A 24656-nucleotide genomic window follows, 5' to 3' on the forward strand; every position below is an offset into this window, starting at 1 on the left:
ACTTCTGTAATCACCAGTGGTGTTTATCTTTCAATGGAATTCCTGCCTGACTGCTGATCTGGGTGCAAGCTCATTTCCCCCGTGGTGAATACCGTTGTTGAGATGCACAACTCTCCACCATCTGTTACCCAGAATTAGCATAATGACCGATTATCTCATCTCTTACATTTAGCAGATACAAATGGTACTTCTGTAACACCAGTTCACCAGCATTCTCATGTACACGATTTACCCTACCCCATAAAAACTGGTCTTCCCACTCTGCTGGAAATTTACCCCCATCTTGCCAAAAAGAGCACAGGTGCTTTGCAAGTGAGAAGATTTCCTTAACCCCATTTATCCAGGAGCTGTCATTCCAGATGCATTTGGAAAGGAATCTGCTGAAAATAAATAAAAGACTAGTAAAACCCAGGAAGTCACAGGCCGTACTATATCACATTGAAAATTTCAACAGGCTAGGACAAAGCTAGGTCAGTACTGAACTGTTGAGAGTGACAAAAGGAAGAAAGAAACAAGAAAGGAATTGGAAAATTAAATTGGAAGCAAAGTAATATCATTCTAACAGAAAGGCTCCGCTGTGTAACAGGTTTGAAAGTGCTCGGGGTAGCAAGACCTGGGTAGCATTAACAAAGAATGAGAAACAGACACTGAGAAAAACAAGGACATACTAATGGGAACAACCAGGAGAAGGATATGATCAATAGGAAGAGGATGCATGGTGGCTAGTGCCACCAACACAAGAAGTGGGGAACTCTCTTGTCCCCAGTGGCCAGTATAGAGATAGCTGAATTAGAAGGGTGCAAAAAGCCATCACACTGAACCTAAAGCAACTTCCCAAACCAAACACTGCCTTATAAATTGATAGGGGTCAAGAGAATAGATCACAAGAAAATATACCTGCTTATAAAGCAATACCAGATTTCCTGAAAATCTTTCTGAGTGATGGTTTTTGTTCACCTTCAATATGTAAACTTTTCACATAAGTGAAACCATCAAATATTTATAATACCTAATCTACAAGGGTTTTGTTTGTTTAAAATAATTACATTTCAGGAAAATTTCACGAGCTAAACACTGCACTGGTGACACAATGTGTGTGTGTGTGTGTGTGTGTGTGTGTGTGTGTATACTATCATGAGAGCCACTTTCAAGTAGTTTACTCTTATCCTCTCTATCTAAAAATTTTAGTCATTTGTTCTATGGGTATATATTTGTATCTCCATAACACAAGTCCCAGAATAGGGATTGGCAAACTCGTAGCCTATTTTTGTAATGAAAGTTTTATGGAACACAGACACACCCGTTGGTGGTTTGCACACGGTCTATGGCAGCGTTGAACAGCTGTGCTCTCAACACTGAGAATATTTACTATCTGGCCCACTGTTCTTCCAGGTGACCTTTAAAAGCTCACTTCCCATAACACACAACACTTGAAATTAGTGGGTCACACTCACAGGAATAATTGCTACATTTGTGTTTTAAAAAATTAGCTCTTTTTTTGAAGGATTCTGCATGTGACCTTCATCTAGTACCATGGAGGCTGTCTCAGGCTAATTTATGTGTTCAAAACAAAGTAACCAAGGAAGCATTCTATAATATGATAGCCTTTGTGAGGACTCTTAGTATAAGGTGACTTACTATCTCCAGGGCAGTAATTATTTGCAGGGGAAAAAAGAATCTGGCATTTTCTCAGGGTACTAACACCCTGGCCACAAGACTCTACAGTAAACAAGCTGGCACCTCTCTTCTAAAGAACACTCATGAAGCTTCCATTAGGAGGAAGGAGAGCAACCAATACTGTCATCTTTGCTTTTAGCAGCAGCAGGACGTCCAAAGAGAAGCTGTGTGGAACACTGAACTTGCCCTGCAACATTCCCTCCTGAAGCTTCTGTGAGGAAAAAAATGCATTACTATATTTAGATTCTGCCTGGCACACAGAAGTCCCCCTTATACGTGCTGGTAATCGCTACTGTTAATTTTCATTATTATTAACACTGGTTTGGTCATGTCACTCCTGCTGGACTGAGTGGCCCTATTTATAAAATGGAGAGTGGGTAGTGTTAACGACATCATCCTGGGCTGGGGTTGTGGCTCAGTGGTACAGTGACTGCCTCACACTTGAGGCACTGGGCTCCATCCTCAGCACCACATGAAAATAAATGAATTAATAAAGATATTGTGTCCATCTACAACTAAAAAAAAATTTTTTTAAAAGATGTCATCCTACTATAAAATTCTATTATTTCCTCAGACACCCTCCTGCCAAAAAAGTTCAAAGGACAAACATTTTGGTACGTGTTTGCAAAGAAAGCATCTTGTAGGAAGTGAGTGAAGAAATGAACCCTGACTTCACAAGTCCAGAGAAATGTCTATTAGACAAAGCTGTCAGTGCAGATTCTTGTTGCAAATCCAACTGTCCTGGGAAGAGGTCACCCTGAGCTGATAGAGAGATCGTGGTCATCTCCTTTGCAGGCAAGCTTGGCCCAGGAGAGCACCCATCCATCCGCAGTACTCTCAATCACACATGCAGTTACAGAGGCAAGATTCATGGCTCTTCCAACAGTCCAGTGTTATCCAATATGCATGAGATCAAAGTTTTCATCATTTCCAATGGTCAAAGGCCAGAGAGTGTTAAATCCCAGAATACCAGGATTAATGAAGGAGTCATTAAAAACCCAGCATTAAATCACTTCCATAGCCAATGCTGAGAGTGATGTCTGTAATACATTACAAGGCTGATTAAAAAGAAACAAGTTCCAATTTAGAAATGAATTACCTGATTTTATTTAAACTGGTTGGATGGTTATCACAGCAATTTTGTTATTATAGGGGAAAGAGGAGTAGGTAACATATAAGTCATGCTGTGAATGGGGAATTATTATCCCCAAACTACAGGGCAATTCACTTCATAGACACTTACTGAGAGGGAGAAAAGAGCCCTAGAAAACTGGCCAAATTTTAATTCTGTTTTGTTGTTTTTGCAATTTGGGGGCTAAGGAAGCTGTTAATGCCTTGTGTCCAGGAAACAACTTTAGTTTGGGTAGGGTTTTAGAATAATTGCTGTCTGGTCAGTTTTGAAATTCCTGCCTTTAGCAGACTCTAGGGGTGAGCCCATTCTTCAGCTTAGACTTTTGGAGTCACTGTAAATAAAGAGATGCAGCTTCCAGAAAAAGACTATTGTGAGTAATATCAAGGGTGAGCTGTAGAAAGGGCTGAGGGCTGGAGGGAAGCAAGGTGTGCTGGCCCTTATGCACCACCTCCTACTCCACCGTGAATACTGCCTTAGCTCGACGCGATCCATCACGGCGGAACAACACTGGCACGGGCTCTTCCTCTACAATCCACTGTCGCCTCGATTTTTGAATGTGAAAATAACAACCTCTGGAGACTTAGAATAAGAGGTAGAAGTCTCAGGAGGCTGTGATTTCCTCTTGTTCTAGGTCCCACACTAAGATGGTACTTTAATTTACAGGCCAGGATTCTCAAGCACACTCTCAGCATACAAACTTTCAATGGTGCAGGGAAAGGTATAGAAAATAGTTTCAATTCAAAGGATCCAAACCAAAATGAAAAGAGTCACTCTCCGTAATTTGTGGGTTTTACACCTGTGGATTCAACCAACCACAGATTAATACTCACAGAAAAAAAATGGGTCCTGAATACAGACAGATTTTAATTTCTTGTTATTTTGTAAACAATACAACTACTCACATGGCATGCTTACTGTATTAAGTATTTATTAAGTATTGTAAGTGATTGAGAGAGGATTTAAAGTATATGGGAGGATGTGTGGCTATAAGTAAATACTGCTCAAGCCTCACATAAATGACTTGAGCACCTGCAGATCTGGGTAGCCACAGGGCCCCTGGAACCAATCCTGCCTGGAGGCTCAGAAGCACTACTTTACTTGTTTCTGAAACTCTCCTCTCTGCCAACTCATTATAAGAATAAGATTTATATCACACCCTGAAAAGACACCTTGACAGGCTCTTTAAAAGCAAGTGATATAATTCTTAAAATTTTATAACTCTCACTAGTATTCAAATATTTAACATTAAGGTACTGGCTAGTTTGTCCTATCTGTGTATACTAGCTAATAAAAGCCCTTTTTACAAATAGAAAGGTGTGACAGAAACAATAGGGTGTATCTATCTACAAGGGCATCAACATAAAAAAGCAAATCTACTCCAGAAAATAGTTTGGATCGAAAGCTGCCAAATAATCATGCCTCAGTCATCAAAACACACATTATTCATTTCAACACATCAGTATATCCCTCCAAAGAACACAATAAACTCAAGGTTTCATGGATATTTAATCACTGGCTTGATTGGTTAAATTGGTGCTTACTGATCCTGACATGGATAAATAATACTTGAATTTGGAAAATATTTATTACTTGGGGACAATTTTGGTTAGTTAACAACTGTGACAACAAAAGGTCAATATCTTAAACTGCCTGAAGAGTAAATTTTAAAACAAGAGAACATTAGCCATTAACCAGCCAAAAATCTATGAAATTGAAAATCAGTTACAGATAGAATTAAAAGTCACCTTACAGGTCCAAATGCACTCATCGCTATTGTACTACACCACTGCTCTCTCAGGCAAGCAGGGTAACTAAGGTTGTGTCACTGGCTCACAGCACTTCAGTCACTAAGTCAACTAGTAGAGATGTTTGTTAACTATGTGTTTGGGAAAGTCTGATTGTATTAATGAAGGGTAGGCACCTTAGGCAGACTTGCAAACCCACAGACTTCCAAGTAAACCCACTCACTTTATGACCAAGAGCCTGAGGAGGGAGAGGTTACAGAAGGAAACATTCATGGTTGACATTAAAGCCAAAGGAAAACATAAGGCTTCACTGCTACTGCTTCTCTCACTCCCAAACGCCAGCATGAAACACAGCCCACTCTATCAAGAACCTGAGAGGAGGTTTAAAGGAGTTTTAGATTAAAAAGAGATACATTAAGGAAGTAAACTATTAGCGTATTATTCTGCTTTCCAAAAAGGCTAGAAAGGGAATTTGGAAAAGTGAGCAAATGACTTGCCAAGGTCACCCCATAGGCCGGAGGCAGAGCTAGAAATAGCCATCACCCCCACAGCCCTTACACACTGCTCTGGCATCGTGTGCTTTGCTAAACAGAGTTGGTACAAGAGAACACGCAAAAGTAGAGTTGTAAAAGGTTGTGCTTAGACACTGAAAGTGATCTGAGAAAACAGAAATTAGTAAGGTTATTTTATTCCTCCTGTTACCTACATCTATACTGGAGGTCTAATCTGAGAGTAGAGGTGAAGGCTGTTTTGGAGCCTCCTGTTCTCTAGACTTTCTTTCCCAATGGTTATTAAAGCAGGCTGCCCATTGAAATTGTCATTCCAGACACAATGCCAGGCCCCACTCCAAACTGACAAAGCAAGAACTTTAGGAGTGAAGATCAGTATTGTTAAAACACCATCAGTGTTTTAAATAAGCATCAGCACTTAGATTTTAAATTCAGGCATAAGCCATTGTTTTTTTAAGTGCCTCAAGAGATTCCATAAAGTTGTGTGAAAAACATTAGAGACAGAATACTACAAGTAATAAACTTTCCTTATCAAGAAATCAAGCGCCAAGAATAACTAAGCACATGTAAGGCCCCCCAATCATAAAGCTGCCAAGCCACTAGCCCTTCCCAAAGAACCAGAACCTGAGAACTGTGGAGAACTTCATAATTATTTCAGGAACAGCAAACTCATCCCTTAATGGTTCTATTTAGGCTGCAGGAAGTCAAGTAATCGGTTGTGGTAGCAGCCTGAGAGATTCCTCATCTTTGCCTCTTCATAACAGAACTGCCAGCTGCCATGCTACACTTCCCAGGCAGCTGTGATGACAAGAGCCCCCTCAAAAACAGAGACCTCACTTGGGGGGGGGGGGGGTTCTCCGCCTCTCTGAGGAACAGGGACAAATAACTCGTGGCCATTATGACAAAACCAGGCCTACGTATCCAGTTTATTATTAGCCTGACATTAAACACCACTTAAAAACAAAACAAAACCACCCGCCCACACAAACACATACCCCAAGACAGAAAATTACATAATGGCATCTGTAATGATCCACTTTGACAGTGAAAGCAGAACCACCCAAACCTAAGAAGTCTACTAATGTCCAAAATGGGGACTGGACAGTCCTAGAGAGTCACTTTCACGCCCACTACAGTTCATGTAAATGCTGATACACAAAACCAATGCTTGGTTCAGAGACACAACTCATAATAACAGCCTACATTCTAGAAGGCTGTCATTTTGCTTGAGAAATACCAAGCCATTACTAACTGGAAGTGTAACACTTTTGTCCACAGAGCCTAATCATTCTAGATAAGTTAGAAGAAAATTGTTTTGGCATAGGTTGTTTCGTAGAGTAGAAGCTCCTGGTAAGTTTTTTCTTATTTTGTGTGGGTTACAAAGGCAAAAGGGGCCAGTTAGAAGAATTCTACCATCTTTCCCATTATAGTTTATGATCCACAACCTAGCGAGTTGACAGGACAGGAACAGGGGAGTGTTGTTTTTGTTCCCCTGAGTCCACTGACACCTGGACCAAATACAGTGTTTGCCTTGCTAAGGTCTAAAACGTGGCAGTCAGGTTTAGACTTCCACTGCATAAACAAAGTAGAGAACTTCTGCAGGTAAAAGTCATGGAAACGAGATCCCAATTATAAACTTAACTATGTGACAACAAAAAGTAAGGAAAAAATGGTCAGAATTTTTCCTAAAAATTGGAAATCAGAATATTTTTTTCACTTAATTATTTGTAGTTCTAGTATAAGCAACAAATGGGCCCAGCAAAAGGTCTGATTTTGAAATTTCCTATTCTTTCCTTCCCTGGGAGAAGGGAGGGGTTGTTTGGGTTCCTTGCTTTGAAATACTATAAGCCACTAACAGATTCTGTGGTCAACCCTCACTCAATGGTCTCATGCTTCCATAGCTGCAGACTGTGCTGAGACATGAAGGAACATGAACATTTCAGAGGAAGTTTCTGAAAAAGTGGTGTCAGAAAAAAAATGCATTGCACAGTTGCTTCCTGTTTTTTTTTTTTTAAAGGCATATTTTTTGCTTTCAATACCAAGATTATCATTTGTTGTTTTTTTCTTCTTCTTTTTTTTTTTTTTTAAGGAGAAGGGATGGTATAAGAAAATAGCTCTCCTTGCTACTGACCTGATATGTGATAGCTTATAAGTAACAATTTTAACACAATAGAAGCACACATTCAAGCAACAGTCTGCTGAACCTCAATTTATATGTAAGCAGATGCATCAGAAATCCAAAAGGCTCCATGAAAAACACACACTGAAATCTTGTAGAAGGCAATGCCAAGTTCATTTACAAAACTCATGCTCTATACATCTGTAAGGTCTATCATACATATTCACCTCCAAGGTACCAATATTTGCTAACTCCCTCCAAGTTCCATTTGTTTCCTTGTTTTAAACACATTTTTATAGAAGGCATGACAATTCACAGAGGCATCAGGGTAGAGAGGCTCAGTGTAAAAGCTTTCCAATCCCTAAAGCACTAAGTTAGTAGCCCCCTGTCTAATCACCTCAGGTACAAAGGCAGCAGACAGCCATCTCACTAACCAGAACAAGTAAGGTAAGTGAGTGGTTAGCACATCTTTTAGATTGACAGGTATCCAATAAACTGTTTTTATTAAGAAATAAGACTGTGTGGTACACACCCATAATCCCAACTATTCAGCTGAGGCAGAAGAATCAAGTTTGAGGACAGACTCAGCAACATAGTCTCAAAAAAAAAAAAGGGATGGGGATATAACTCAGGTGTGTACAGCACCCCTGGGTTTGATCTCAGTACCACCAAAAAGAAAAGAAATAGATTGTGTGCCTACTGAATGGTAAATGTGTGTGAAGCTTCTTGAAACGTTAAGAATGATTCATGACTAGCCATTACTTCTACCTTCATGCAAGTCCTTATCAATCATTACTACCTTCGCTAAACATAATATACACTAAATAGTTACGGGGGAAATGGAAGGGATTTAGCCATCGTGACAAATGACAAAGTGAGAGAAGAGATAAATCTAAACCAAAGTGCCTGCCAATGGAACAACAAAACACACTAGAACAAAATCCAAACCATAACCTAATGGGGTATTTTGTTTGTTTTTTTTTAATTAATCTTTGGACAGCATACTAAGTTAATGCTTAGACCAGCCTGGAAATGAGTGGTATTATCAGAGGTTGAGCTTAGCCTGGGGGAAGTGATAATAAAAGGATGGAATATAAAATAGGCAAGGAAAAAAGGTAAATGGGAAAACTCTAAGGGAAAAGAAATAGAAAGAGAAACTGGAGAGAAGTGACCACCAGATCTGAAATGAAGACCACCAGATCTTCACCATTTGGGTAAAGAGGCTCAGCAATCATTTAAGTACCTGGCTGTTATAGGAACCATTTTCAATGCATTATCACATTTAATCTTCACAACAGGCCTATGAGGTGGACTGTAAGTATCTCTAATTTACAAAAAATAAACGCCTAACTCATCCCCAAAGAAAATATCCAAAGACTCTTAAGATTCAACAACGAATTGCCCTGGACTTCATCTCAACACTATGTCTCAAGGGGTGAAAGCTTTTCTTTTTGTTCCTAAATTAAATTCTTAAAAAAGGAGAAGACCCCAAATAATCAATATTATATTAGCATGATGAAATAATGGGAAATTGCCCCCCTATTTTTTGCCCTTTGGTAAATGTTACTAGTTTCTATTACTTTTTAAAAGATCACTCAGTATGAACTGGAGCAAATCTCTTTTAAGCAGCATCTCAACTGGGAAACAGAAAAATCTATAAAAACTCCTTTTCTATTTCCCTTAACACTTTTTACTGTGCTGACCACAGGAATTGTAAAGAGAAAGGGACTGAGAAATGACATATGAAGGACTCAGAAGTTTTGCGCATTGGTAACCATGTCAAATGTCCCTTCTCCTTATCACATCAATTGCACTATCCAAAGAAATAAAGAAAGAATGCTTGGAGGAGGTCAGAATGGCAAACTGAGAACTGTGTCCATGTGCCACGCTTTACAAGGTCCCACTGAAATAAGGGGAAGACAGATATAGAAAAGAATAAAGCCCTAAAGATGCCGGAAAAGAAGAAATTATGTTAATAATCAAATTCTGAAAAACAGAAAGTAGATGGGGTGAGACTTTAAGAAGTAAGAGAACTCCAAAGCCGTTATCAACAAATACAAAGCAACACACTGAGTGGGCTTTAAGGACACCACGGAACAATTAATTGGGAACTACACTGAGAAGGCCTCTGTGGGCCAGCCAGGCTCTCCCCCTTAACTCTGATGCCCACAGAGTAGCTAAGGGCACAGGGTTTTGACCCTATACTTGTAGGTATGGCTCACAAAACCATTTTTTCACAGAAAACTCTAAACAAACAGGTCGGTGGGAAAAAACAGGATTACAGTTAGACCACTTAAACCCTATGGAACTTTTGAGTGCAAGGACTTGCACAAACCAATCCAATAGAATCCACACACAGTGGATTTCCTACTGGCAAAGTGGCCATAAGCCCTGGGGCCCTCATGGTTCCCCCCTTTTGAGATTGAGGGACCAGGGGGTTTTACTTCTAACGGAGATCAATTTTATCAATCGGACTCAGGAGTTTAACCTTCTTCATTAATCCATTATTTTGATACTAGAGGACAAGTCTTCATAGCTTTTGAACTATACTTGCAGCCTGCCACAGGTCAGCAACGACAGAGGAAAGCATAAACGTTCTTGAAGGCACTCAAGTTACAGCTTACATGAAAGGAAGTTACTGCTGTAGGTTTCTCAACTTTTGATTTACAGATTTTTTAAAAAGTCTTTTATATACTGATAAATCTCTCCTTTAAATATGAGAAAGCACAGCCCTTGCTGTTTCTGTACTTGAGAATATCACTTTTAAATCAACATGACTTCAAGTTTATACCAATGCTATTTCCCAAATAATCAGTGCTATAGCAGATAATTCACTTCACAGAAACGTGTTTTGGTACAGCAGACAGTAGTTGATGAAACCAAAGAACCTAAGACAGACTCTGTGGCCTGAAAGAAAAGCAGAAGCCAGAGCATTTGCAGCAGCTTCTAGCATATCACAGTCCATGCCCGGTGACTCTTAACACAGTCTGGCTCTCCGTAGGAGCCTCGTCACCTGGATCATTTTAGTGGGGTCTGTGATCCATCTGCTCCGGGCCTCTGTGTCCAGACACCCTAAAAAGAAGCTGGCCTCTGATATAATCTGTTGCCCACTGACTCCTTTCAAGATGGAGATGGCCTGGGGAAGCGGCCCTATGTTCCTGCAGAGGAACACCACCAGCCTAACCCAATTATTATGCAGTCAATACCTTCGTTAGAATAAATGAAGGTTCACAAAAATATTTTGCAGAACACAATAAACAAAAAACCTTTAATCACGGAGGAAACAGATAATAGAAGAGGATATTATTTCTTTTAATTTTAAAAAAGTTACAGAAATATTAGAGAAAACACTATATAAACTAAAAAGAAGTTGCTATTAAAATAGAACAAAGGACAAAATTTAAGTAGGTGTTGAAATTTTAAAAAATAAAATAAGCTAGATTAAGAGGATGTAATTTTTTTATTCCATATTTTTAATTGGTGCATTATAATTATACATAATAGTGGGCCTCATTGTTACATAGTAGACATGCACATGATATAACAATATAATTTGGTTTGTCTATAAATTTCATGAAGGTAGAAATCATTACACTCCTGAATTCACTAATATATTCATAATGCCTAATGGTGCTCAGTATAAACCAAGCATTCTCTAAGAATTTGAAAAAAGGGGATGGAGTTTAGCTCAGTGGTAAATCATTCACCCAGCATACACAAGACACAAGGCCCCGAGTTTGGTCCCCAGTACCCTTCCACCAAAAAAATGAACTAATGAGTGAGTAAATGAGTGAGATGAGTGAATAAATAAGAGAGGGGGGAATGAGTGAAAGTAATATGCCTGATTAGCTGTCCAAGCAAGAAACCTGTTAGATTCAGTTGAAGACATTTCACAGAATATAAAGCAAATGCAAAGGAGGTCTTAAAATTTTTTTTTAAATGTTATAGAATGTTAAGAGTTGATACAATACTAGTAGAATTCCAGAAGCAAAGGACAGAAGCAAAAGAGTGACTATAGTAAAGAACAGACTGGGCGTGGTTGTGCACTCCTGTAATCCCAGTGGCTTGGGAGGCTGAGGCAGGAGAATCACAGGTTTGAAGAAGCTAGCCTCAGCAATTTAGGTCGTAAGAAACCTAGTGAGACCCTGTATCAAAATAAAAATTAAAAGGACTGGATGTGTGACTAAGTGGCTAAGTGCCCCTGGGTTCAGTCCCTGGTATGTATGTATGTGTGTGTGTATGTATGTATGTATGTATGTATGTATGTATGTATGTATAAATAAATAAATAAATTTCTTAAGAAGATATAGATGTTCAAATTCAAATTAAAAAATGCACTAGGTAAGCAGCAGGAAAAATAAGACACATCTACAAACAATTTGATAAATGTCTAAAAAATAAAGTTACATGGAAAATTGCAAACTTTTCAAAAACCTGGGGGAAGGGGGAGCTACACTTATAGAAATGAAAACTGAATTGCTCATTAGCATTGATGAAACAATAGAAGATAATGACTTCCAAGTTCTCAGGGAAATAAAACCCTAATTTTGAAGGTAGAATTTTTTAACAAAACTAACAATTAGGATTATAATCAAGGTGGGTGTGGTTGGATGACTATAATCCCAACAGAGGCAGGAGGAACACAAGTTCAAAGCCAGTCTCAGCAACTTAATGAGACCCTGTCTCAAAATAAAATAAATAAAAATGGGCTAGGGATATAGCTCAGTGGTTAAGCATCCCTGGCATTCAATTCTTGGTACCAAAAAAAAAAAAAAAAAAAAAAAGAGGAATAAGAATATAACCAAGTTGGGCATGATAGGCATACCTGTAATACAAGCTGAAATGGAAAAGAACCAAAGTTTAACACCATTTTGTTCTGACCTGACTTCATTTTATGCTTACTTAAAAACGTGCTTTCTTTTCAGCCTCCTGATGGCTGTATCTATGTTGACAGTACAGTAGGACCTTCCCTCCACCCTGACTGTGGCCCTGATGTATCACAAAATGACTGAAATGTGTAATCAAAACAATTCTCTCATGTAATCCAAATATCTGTCTCAACAGGGTCTTTCTGACCTACATGTGCCTCAACTGTTCTTGTGGTTTTTGCCTTTATAAACTCAGTACTTCCAAAATTCAGGTGCTGGGAGTCCCCTGAGGCGTTAGCCCGCTCCCAGTCGCTTGCTGTCATGTTCATTAAAGGACCTTTCTCCCCCTTTCAATTTGGCTCAAGATGCATGGTGGTTTGTAATTCTTATGCACTCTGTAACACCAGCAATTTATGAGGCTGAGGCAGGAGGATTACAAGTTTGAAGCCCGCCTCAGCAAGTTAGCAAGACTGTCTCAAACTAAAAAACAAAAATGGCTGGGGATACAGCTCAGAATGCCTGCCTAGTATGTATGAGGCCCTGAGTTTGATTCCCAGCATCAAAAAGGAGAAGGAGAAGAAGGAGGAAAAGGAGAAGAGGAAGAAGACAACAACGAAGATGACATTTTTTTAGACACTTGGGAATTCAGAAAGTTTACTGCTTGCATGGAAACAATGAAGATTCTTCGGTAAAATGAAAAAATACTGTAAAAAGGATGATTTGAGTGGCAGCTGCACTTGAAGAAATATGGAAAGGAAAAAAGAGAGAACACTAATTTAAATTTCTTGAAGGATTTAGTGTCATAGATTTATTTTTCTATAGGTTTAATCATTTTTATACTTCTTGGTTTAATACACTTGTATTAAGCTATGGGGGGCAGAATTAAAATTCTAGTACGAATTTGTAGACAAGGCTTAGAAGACAATTATTGTTACAGAAAAGAAATGCAATAAATGCTATAAATCTTGATAATATTAAAAAATTAAGCTTTTAAAAGGGGAGAAAGGAAGAAAGCTCAAATGTTCTAATGTTCTTACCATTCAGAATAGGAAGCATATACTTGATCAGAAACTGATTAATTAAAGATTGTAAAATTTACCGTTGGTAAAACTAAAATAATATAACAAAATTGAGAGCTATGAGAGGAAGTTATTAATACAATCATGCAAAAGTATTTATCTGTCATATAAGATAGTAAGCAGATATTGTTAAAAGCTGAAAAATCTAATAAGTTGAAGTACAGTTAACTTTTTTGTGTATGGTGCTGGGGACTGAACCCATGGCCTCAAGCATGCTAGGAAAGCACTCTACACTAGAGAATAGTATCAATTTATAAGGATATAAGAATAACAAACCAAAGAAGTTAACAGCAGAAACTGTCCTGAAGTTAGTATCCAGGCTGCCATCTGCTAAGGCCTCGAAAGAAGGTACCTCAGGAGTGCCTATGAGCACCAAAAGCAGTATCAGAACCATGGCAATTTGCTGTGATTCCTAAGGCTTCTTTCTCCACCCTAAAAGACTCAAGAACTACCCTATGTGGAGGAAAAGGGCAGATGGGCTTCAGCGAGTGGTCATTTGAGCATTTCATTTAGTCTACTGACAGTTAAATTACTGAACCATCTAAAAATAAAATTGTAAGAAGGATTAGTTTTCATATATATTTTAACCTATTTCTAAATGGTAACTCTCTGTAAAAGTCCCTGACAAAACCTAAATAGGAATGAACCTTTGGGGGCTGAGCTGTGCCTCAGGGTAGAGCACATTGCCTGGCATGCATGAGTTCCTGGATTTTATCCCCAGCACCACACACACACACAGGTGGGGGGAGGGTGGATCTTTCCCCATACTGAAGAAGTCATTTGTGTTTCTTAGAGCAAGAATCTTCAAAAATATTGCTCTATGAGTGGCAAAGTCAGTGAATACCTACAAGAATATCTGAGGTTCCCAAACCTAGAATTAAGAAATGCTGATTATGAACAGCAAGCCCGGACACCCTAAACATGTGGAACTATTTCCTTTTTGTTCACTGCTACATTTCCAGTGTCCAGCACTTAACAGCACCAATCTGGGCCTAGTCCCTCAATGATCTACATTGATGCCTGCACTCAGGGCCCGCATTTCTACTCTTTCAAATGGGGCCTCTTGAACTTGCTTACCTATATCTCTCAATATCTCAGGATGCTCCTCTCTTAGGATTAGCTACCTGGTTTGGAGAAAAGTCTCAATTTCTCTCCTAGGCTTGTCACGATATGTTTTGGGAAAACCAAAAGGAGAGTTTCCAAGGGTCAGCTCAGGAGATATTCAAATCCCTCATAGCCTGGCACTCTATGCAACTGATTTTGTGGAAAGAAAAAGAGTTGTGCACCTCAGCAAAGGATTTTGCTGATTTGTAGATACACTGGTGCCATTATGAAAAGCTAAATTAAACTTCAATACAGAGATGATGGTTATCGAATAATTTGAAACCAAGAGTTTTAAGGAAATAAGGCTTGGCAGCATGAGATTTCCATAGATAGACAGCCACAAAATATCTGAACAAAAGAGACAGATTTGTCTGAAACTCAACAGTATTTTCCTGACTCCAATACTGAACCTTGTTCAATAGCCAAGCTTGTTCTTACAGTGCTTTATGGGACAAGTCTCTTCAAATGATTGCTATACTTGAACTAGCAGAGGATAGGCCTAGTTATTCAACTACTTCCTTCCAAAGTATTGTAACCACTTACTGCCACAGATGCTTCTGATGCCCTTCAAATTGCGGACCAGCATAAGTCCACTACTCAAAATAAGAAGAGTAGCATTAGTGCATAAATCAAGCCGACTGTCACTGTCAGGGACCTAAGCTGCACTTTTAAATGCAAGTGGGTTAGCTGGTAGTTTGTTTCTAATCTCGAAGAAAAGTTAAGGGAAAATAAAAGAAAGAAAGAAGAGGAAAGAAAAATGGCAAGATAAGACAAAACAAAATCTAATTCCGGTGTATCCTTTTCCCTTCACAACAAGGGAGTTTAAAAAACAACAACAACAACAACAATACAAAAACAAAAACAAAAAACCTGGCAAAACCAAACAGCATCACCATATTAATTAAAAATAATAACGTATAAGTGATAAATCTGTGAAAACGTAGTTAGCTATCATCCACATTCTAACACCTGGCCAAATCACTGCCATTAATGCTGTCACAATTCTTTCTAAGGTAAAGAAAGAGAAACTTCAGGATGCTGGGGGTCTCTCTGAGTAAGAAGACAAGGCCACAAAACAGAGGTTCAAAACGTCACGTGCTTCCTAGTTGTAGCTTAAAACCCACATGCTAATAGTATATTTTAAAGTTTGAAATTTCTGAGATAGATTTTGCTGACAGGAGAAAGTTTCAAAGCTATGGAACAGAAAAGCTGGGGATTGGATGGCAATTATTCCTATTGTGACTGGGAATAAAACAAAAAACAAAACTAGGATTAAAACAGGCTTATTCTAGCAGAGTAAGGACAAGACCTAACCCAATGCTTCAGTCACTGCTGGAACTACTGGATAAAAGTACCCATTGAAATCAGAATCCAAGGAAAAGAAAAAGGAACAGAAGTCTTTTTCCTCGCAAGGTTAAAAGTCTGGTTTATATGAATCTAATAAAGTCAAGCTGTCTCTAGTAAGAATCCAAAGAGTTGAAAAGCAAGTTCATAAAAATGGTGTTCAATCTGCTAGGTGACAATCATTAGAGCAAAGAGGTCACCTCAGCTGTTCCAAGCCCCACAGAACTTAGACTAGTTGAGACAGCAAGGCTCCACACTCAGGCAGGCGCTGAGGCTAGGGCAGCAGCTACTCATGGATCAATAAAGAAGGGTGGCAGGAATCAATCCATGAAAACCAGTAGAGTGAAACTATTACCAATAACAAAAAAACCATTCTAAAAACATGTGATCTTGTGCAGAAAGGAAATGCATTTTCCAACTGTACCTTTTCCATAGTTCAATTTCTGTTCCATTCTTTTACTTTTTCCAAAATGGGCCAGGCATGTTGTTTCCTACCACTATGAAATACTTCACATCATGTGAAAAAAGGAAGAAATGGCTTAGTGGCACTGGCTCTTCTGGATGTGTGACAGTTTTCCAGTGATGAGGGTGGGGAGATGAAGTGAATATGTTATATGTGAACGGTTATAGTTTGTAGGTACCTTTTTCTAAATGTGAATTTCTGATGCTTTTTTTTCTTTGAAAGACATGAGCAGCAAGTTAATAGATTATATGGGTTTGCCAAATTGGAATGCAAAGTAATTGGGAAGTCCAGCACAGAGAAAGGTCACCCCAGAAAATTTCACTCCTCAAGAAGACTCTGGCAAGAACGGAAGAATGAGATTTTAATCACTGCAGCTAATTACATAGAAGACTAAATCACAAGAAGAGTTATTTAAGTGTCTTAAATACAATAAAAAGTAATTAACAGGAAGCGCCATCTTGACAGCTTCACGTCACAAACTGGGCCTAAAAGGATCAACTAATTCCCAAACCAGGAGCCAGAGAATGAGAAACGACTCAAGGTTTGATCTTTTTATTTTTTATTTAAACTGTTTTGATTAACAGATAACAACTCTTGCCAACTCCATAGTGAAGTTAATTAAGAAAAAATTTTTAATCTATTAGAGGAATGATGAACCTTATTTCCATTGATTCCCCAGAGGGCTGTGTCATACCAGCAAGGCCCCTCAGGGTCCTGAGCCTTGCCTCCCTCCCACACATCAAGAGGGAAACCAGAAGGATTCCACTGAGCCCTACTGAGGAGACAGACAATGCACACGCTTTGCATGTGACATACATCTAAAACTCCGCTTTGAAACAGCCCCTTGGGAGACACCATCTCTTCTACCCCTTTCTTCTCATTCCCCGGAATCACCAACTTCAGAGGAACTCTTGCAGTCAGAGAAGTCTGCAGATTGTGGAAAGCCAAGAGGTGCGGGACAGATATGGTATGTAGGCCCACAGATTAGACAGACATCATTTACACAGGACTTCTTAATTTCACACCATTTCTACAAGTCTGAAAAAAAAAACCACCTTTCAGAGAAGCTATGTACACTACAGAAGCTCTCTTAACTAACCCTTCCCTTAAATGATCCACACAATCTATGACACCAAATGCTAAGGGCTGAGAGCCACTCCAACACATCTGTGCATTTTGCTCCTCCTCCCCACTAAACCATTTGCTTTATCTCTTAATCTAGTTTACTTTGGTTGTGCCTGTTATTTTCATTAAGTTCTTAAATATTGCATTAATCATTGAAACACAGGCACACAAACAACATGTTTACAAAACACTTGCATCCTTATAAAGGTTTAATAAAGATGAATGGCTTTAAAATGGCTGTAAAATAAGAGTAATATGAACAGGTGAGAGAAATGTAAATCTTAAAAATATAAGGTTTTAATATTAGTGTTTTTGAGTCTTCTTGCCAAACAGGAAGTTATGTAGCTCACTAGGATACCAAACAGGTGATCCCTGCCGTCCATAAGTCAGAGATTTGAATACATGTATCTTTACATTTAAATAAAAATTTTTGAGACAAAGCTTTAAAAAATCCTCTTTCCTAGCCTGTGTTTTTAAATAACTAGCCATTAAGCAAGACAGGTGACTTTTAGAAGATACCTTATTCACTAAAACCTCAAATTTCTACAGTATTATTTTGATTTTTAAAAATAAATTCAGGAAAATATTTTTAACATTTAGGCAAAAATAAACAAACAGAAGCTCTAAGTCAATTTAGAACACGAAAAGCATGCCATTAGGTCCACTTGCTGGAGGTGACCTACCTTTACCCCTGAGCTCCCAATAACCAAATAAAAGAGGAAGACTACAAGAGGAAGGCAATCAGGTACAAGTGTTACAGTACTGATTAGATAGATGAATGGATAGATAGATAGATAAAGGAAGGAAGGGAGGGAGGGAGAGAAAAGAGAGAGAAAGAAAAAGAAAGAAAAAGAAAAAGAAAGAAAGAAAGAAAGAAAGAAAGAAAGAAAGAAAGAAAGAAAGAAAGAAAGAAGAAAAAGAAAGAAAGAAAGAAAGAAAGAAAAGAGGAGGAAGAGAACTAGCTATCCCACGTAATGAAACACCTAAGAACTCCCTATTATGCTTCATGGAAAGAGACTCTTAGCAATACATTTAAGTCATTCAACAAATTAACTGGATACTAGGACTATAATAAGGAATAAAGGAAACAAAATTCCCTATTTCTGGGGACACGACAGTCTAGGGAAGAATGGTTTCAATACTACCAGTAAATTCTAATATTCAGAATATACCAAGAACTCAAAAAACTCACAACAAAAAAACAAGTAATCCAACTTAAAAATAGGCAAATGATCTTAATAGACATTTCTCAAAAGAAGACATACAAATAGCCAACAAATATATAGAAAAAATGCTCAATATCTCTAGCTCTCAGGAAAATGCAAATCAAAACCACAAAGAAGTATCACCCATCCTAGGCAGAATGGCTATTATGAAAAAAGCAAAAAGTAATAAAAGCTGGTAATAAGGGTAAAAAAGGATCTCAGGCACTGTTAGTGGGAATGTAAACAAGTACAGTCATAATGGCAAACTGTATGGAGACTCTTCAAAGAACTTCAAAAATAGATCTACTATAGGATCTAGAAATCTCACTTCTAGGTATATATCCAAAGGAAATGAAATCAGCATATCAAAGAGACACCTATACAGGCAGAAGGCATAATCTCAGTCAAAGCCAGAATAAATACACTTGAACCTCAAGGTTTCATGCCACAGAGCAAACCCTTAACACTACAGTGGGAAAAAAAAATTTTTTTTTTAAAGTCAGTTCTCTCAAATTGTCCTAAGAAGGCCCTACACCACAAAAAAACCACTCTCTGAATATCTGATATTAACTTATTTTATTAATTATTTATTTTATTAATTATTAACTTATTTTATTGATTTTTAAATTATTTTATTAACTGATGTAATTAACTTATTAACTGATGTAAACTTATTTTTGAAATATACCTTGGTGGTAACTAAATGAGATAATACACTCCAATAGAGTGTTAAATAAACACTGGCAGGCCATCTGCCAAAAATAAAGATGTGCACTTTTACAGACATGAGACCATTTTCCCCAGTAATTAGGTAGGAAGAGTAGTAATCTCTGGAGATTACTCCTTGCTCACGACAGCAAAAATGTTAAGATAGGGGATACCAGTGTTCTAGTTGTCTCCAGTAGGGAGCATGCATTCAGTGTCTAAGAAGCAGTGAGGAATTGGTAGTAGATCATTATTGTAGGTTACACAGATGGAATAACGACCAAAACCTGTCCTACTGTTTTATATTACAAAAATATTATCTGATTTGTCAGAAACCAGCTTCCCACAAAGTCAGTGGCCTGGGATGGTGGGAAGGTAATGAGATCAAACACCTACATTGCACTCCTGGCAAAAATGAAAGCTCCGGTTGTTGTGTGAACATTAACAACATTAATAAATACAGGAGCAGGTACTGGCTAAAAATAGTCATTTCCAAATGTGAAATCAAGATGAGAGGAAAGAGACTCCTGCTTGGTAGGAGAGTTTCTAGGAGCCTCTCAGAGGCAGTGCTGTAGCCTAGACGCATTTCTCCTAACGGCCTTCATTATACTTCAATAAGACAATCTCCGTTTTGATGAGAAACCTATTCTTTTCTTTCCCTCCACTCTGCCCCCTTAAAAGAAAAGAAAAATACCAGTTTGGTAACAAACAGCACTTAAGACTATTAAACAGAGAGGGAAACAATTACCATGCTGGTATATTTTATGCAAAGAATTGCTACTGGGGACTGACTGATTGTTTTAATATTTATGTGGAAGCATGGCCCAGCAGGCTTCCTCCTTCCCCTGCCAGACACCTCCCTTGAAAGATTCTGTTCATCAACCAGGCTACCAAGAGACCTTGAAGAGACTATGACTCCAGCATCTACTGGTTTCAGACCACCATACAAAAAGCATGTCCCATTAACCTCTTCCTCTCCTTGTCTTGCTCTTTTCTTTTTTTTTTTTTTTTTTTAAAGGGGTATGGTGACTACAACTCAATTTCATAAACCAACATACAGAGGATCTTTTGAACTAATTTTGGATAGTACCTAGGGCCAGCCTGATACTTAATAATAGCATTATTAACACTAATAATGGGTACTTCATAGTGCCAGCTACACAGAGCCCAATAAATCTTTAACAACAATAATGAAAGTATATGATTAGCTAATGAGTGATTATAAAGTACTTTGCAAATATAAAGTGCTACACAGGCACATAATTATAAACCACTGAGTTATACAGAGCCAAAGGAAGGAGAGATCTGATTGAGCAGAGAACTCCTAGCTACTTGAGACAGAAGCGGGGCCGCTGCCAGCCAGAACACTCACATTCCTCCAATGGTGACAGTGGCACAGGTCCGCTCTGAAAAGGCAGGCACCGTCTCTGTGGCTGGGCTGGCTGGTCTAATGTAGTCCACCGTCACATTGACCTGGAAATAAAGAATCAAGGGAATTAGGGTTGGGAGTCTGTAGCCCAGGTTACTACCAGCCACGAATGCTTGTACAATTGTGAAAGACCAACTCACAGTTTAATTTGCTGGATTTAAGATCTTAAAAAAAAAAGAAAAAAGAAAAAAAAGATGCTGGGCAACAGACTGAGAGGAAGTATTTGCAAAAGATATATTTCATAAGGAATAGTTATCCAAAATATTCAAAGAACTCTTAAAACTTAACAATAAGAAAACAACCTGATTAAAAATGCAAAAGATCTGAATGGTTTACCAAAGATGACATATAGATGACAAATAAGAGCAGGAAAAGATGTTCCACATCATATGCCATTAAGGAATGGCCAATTTAAGCAATGAAATATCACTACACACTAGTGAGAATGACACACTAGTTAGTTTTGAAAGGATGTAAAGCAACAGAAGGCCTCATTCACCTCTGGTGGGAATGCAAAATGGTTATAAGGCTCTTTGGAAGATAGTCTGGTAGTTTCTTATAAAACTAAGCATACCCTTACCATGCTATCTAGGAATCCAAGGTATTCACCTGAAGGAGCTGAAAATTTGTCCGTATAAAAACCTGTACATGGATGTTAGTAGCAGCTTTGTTTATAACGTGTCAAATTGATATACATCCAAGATGTTCTCCTATAGATGAATAAATTGTGGTACATCCAGATAGTGGCATATTATCCAGTGCTAAAAAGAAATGAGCTTTCGAGCCATAAATACTCAAGGAGGAATCTCAGATATATATTATTACTAAGTGACAGAAGTCAATCTGAAAAGGCTTTGTACTGTAGGATTCCAACTATATGACATCTGGAAAAGACGAAACTAGGAAGACAGTTAAAAGATCAGTGGTTGCCAGCGGCTGAGGGATGGAGGGGTGAATGGGTAGAGCACAGGGAATTTTTACATCTATGAAACTATTCCCTATGATACTACAATGGTGGATACACTCTATTAGACATTTGTTAAAACTCACAGAAGTTATAATACGAAGCCTATGGAATGGGGCAACAGTGATGCATCAATGTATGTCTATCAGTACTAACAAATATTCATCTCCAGTGTGGGACACTGTTCATATATGGTAGAAAAGGGCATATGGGAAATCTCTATTTTCTGCTCAATTCTGTTGTAAATGTAAAACTGCTCTAAAAACAGATAAAGGAAAGAAAAAAGTTGATAGCCAAAGAGGAAAGACGAATGTATGCACACATGAAACCCCACAGGAATTCTCCTTGACAGAGAAGAGGTCTGCTACATTCTTGTCTTATTTTGCAAGATGTTATGATGAAGTAGTTCTTCAACCTCTTCTATTGTCAGACTACTTGGAAGATCTGCATTTAGATATATGACCAGGATTCAGGAACATTACACGTAATTCCAGTCAGTCATACTTTCTCATGAACCAGAGATTAAGGACTATCAAGAGGAACAGACAAGATGACCATCAAAAAGATGCTAAGACTTGTTTTCACAGTATGTCAATAAAAACAACACAACTAATTCAACACAGGTGATTTTAGGAAGTTTTGGTAGGGATGGGGATGGGTTAGGACAGAAAGAACCAGAAGAACGTTTAGGTCTTAAATTAACAAACGATGTGTGCACAGAGAGGAAGTTAAGGGCATAAAATGGAAAAATCGTTTGATGTTAGTATATACTAAAACAGATTTGAATGCACTAGACAATAGTTTTTCCTAATGAAATATTTATTTAATTTTTTTTTAGTTTCAGATGGACACAATACCTTTATTTATTTATTTATTTGGTGCTGAGGATCAAACCCAGTGTCTCAAACATGACAGTCAAGCAATCTACCACTAAGACACAATCCCAGTCCCTCTTTATGAAATATTTTAAAGATAAACACAAATCAAAAGAAATCAGTATACAGTATCAACAGCAAACATATGGAATATGCCTTGATGCTTGGCTTGGGTCACTGAAGACACACCTTGGATCAAATAGCCTGAGCCTTCATCCAGAATCCCTTTTCTAAACACACCCCACTTCTCTACAATTTGCGGAAAGATATCTGCACAAGCATCAAGTTCAGCAACATTGTTTACTTGCACCATTAAATCCTTGTATACTGTCTTCCCTTTACAAACTCATTTTAAAAATGAAAACATGGAAATTTGGAAAAAGAACAATGCCTCAAAATTCCAAGGTCCTACAGCTAGCCTACAGAAGTAGAAAGAGGCCAGAAAAGCAACAGGATTATCTGGAGTCAAGGTAGGAACCAAACAAGAAATCCTAAGTATGAGTTAAGCATGAAGGTGGACAAATCTGGCATGTAAAGTATCTCAGGGCCAAATTTAAATAGGGCACAGTCACAGCGTATGGTCCAATTTGCACATTCAGTGGGAATTTAATAAGTATGTGGAGATGAGCAAAGTCCACATAGCCTGTACTTTCACACAATCCATCTAACAAGCTCAAGCCCTCAATTCTATTAGCAGAGGGGGGAAAAAAATCCCTGCTTAAAAATAAACTAAGTGAATCTCAAGGTTACCTTGCACCTGCCAGTGCCAAGCCTCCTCCTCAGCATGCACAGGGTGGACAGCAGCTATCCAGCACAGAAACACCACAGATGAAGATTCACTCTCTACCCAAAGAAGGCCACATGGGTGGTGGTGGACAGAATGGGTAGTAGACATGAGCATCTGTGCATCTTCCAGGTCAGAAAGTCAACCTGTGATGCCAGCCTGAAACCACCTTCCAGGGAAATCAATGGGAAAAACCAAAAACTTAAGAACAAAAACAAACAAACAAAAATCACCTTACTCTGCAGTTACCAAAAGAAACAACAAATATATTCACTGGCCAGTTAATTATTCCCCATATCTAGAGAAAGAGAATTGCAAATAAGTCAGAGATTAAAGAGCTCTTTGTGGAGGCAATATTATTAAATAAAATCATCTCAAATACAAATGAGGCCCTGAGAAAAGCCCACAGCCAAGATACACACCTGCAGGCAACTATGACAAACCAGGAATTAAAGTCAATGTGTAATTAGCATTTATATCTCTCTCCTGTGGATTCTAAGATCTGTTCCTCTACCTTGGAGTTTTTCATCTCTAGATAGTCATCACTGTCCTGTCAATCACTTGAAAAAGCCACAATTTAAACAGTTTCATTAAAATAGCTGGAAATCTTAGCAAAGTCTGTTTGAATAAATGATAACCTGAATTTTGGGCTTGCAGGTAGGTACATTTGAAATGGCATGAGTTAAAAGAGGAGAAACTAATTAATACAGATGTGGTCCTCCCCTTTCAAGCAAAGATACACCCGAAATCATGTATTTGATAATTCACATATATGTGACGAAAAGGCTACATGATCAACGCCAAGTCTCTTTAGAGCCACGAGCACAAGGAGCCCTGGGCTCTTGCTTGGTTCTGTCACTCTCTCATACACGATTCACGTAACAACTTGCATCTCAGTTCAGCTTCACCTGGAAAATGAGAGCTCCATATTGGACCTTCATAACATCATGTAAGTCTAGAACTCTAAAAGATACCTTAACCAGACACAGTGTACTATGTTGTACTTTTAAAATCTTTGTAATTCAAACCTTAATCAATGAGCTGGAACACACAGATTGCAAGTGCCATGAGCAAGAAGACCATGTCTTTTATTCATGGAAAGATCTGGCATAGAGGTTGCAAAGTAGTAGCTGGATATGTAGTAAATATTTGTTGCAAAATGCATAAACATAATCAGTTTGAACCCTTTGAAACAGAAAATTCAAAGGACCTTTTCGTGTATGTGTGTGGGGGGAGGTGCGGGGGATTGAACTCTGGGGCACTCAACCACTGAGCCACATCCCCAGCCCTATTCTGTATTTTATTTAGGTCTCACTGAGTTGCTTGGTGCCTCACTTTTGCTGAGGCTGGCTTTGAACTCAAGATCCTCCTGCCTCAGTTTCCTGAGCCTCTGGGATCACAGGTGTATGCCACTGCGCCCAGCTGAAGGACACTTTTGAAATGAGATTAGGTATTTTAAGGAACACCTGTCAAGTTTGGTGACCACTGTGTTTCATAAAAGAAAAAACAGTATTTATTTCAACTTTGGG

The 24656-nt window shown here is 38.4% G+C and overlaps 1 protein-coding gene across 1 annotated transcript in view; it reads right to left on the reverse strand.

Moving 5' to 3' along the window:
- SND1 (staphylococcal nuclease and tudor domain containing 1) overlaps positions 1–24656 on the reverse strand; it is a 421454-nt gene that overhangs the window by 213683 nt on the left and 183115 nt on the right. The window contains exon 12 of the mRNA XM_079151650.1: positions 20448–20548. Coding sequence (XP_079007776.1) covers positions 20448–20548 — 101 coding nt within the window. The remainder of the gene's footprint in view (positions 1–20447; positions 20549–24656) is intronic.

Source organism: Sciurus vulgaris (genome assembly GCF_902686455.1).
Source record: "Sciurus vulgaris genome assembly, chromosome: 8".
In the NCBI taxonomy this organism is placed as follows: domain Eukaryota; kingdom Metazoa; phylum Chordata; class Mammalia; order Rodentia; family Sciuridae; genus Sciurus; species Sciurus vulgaris.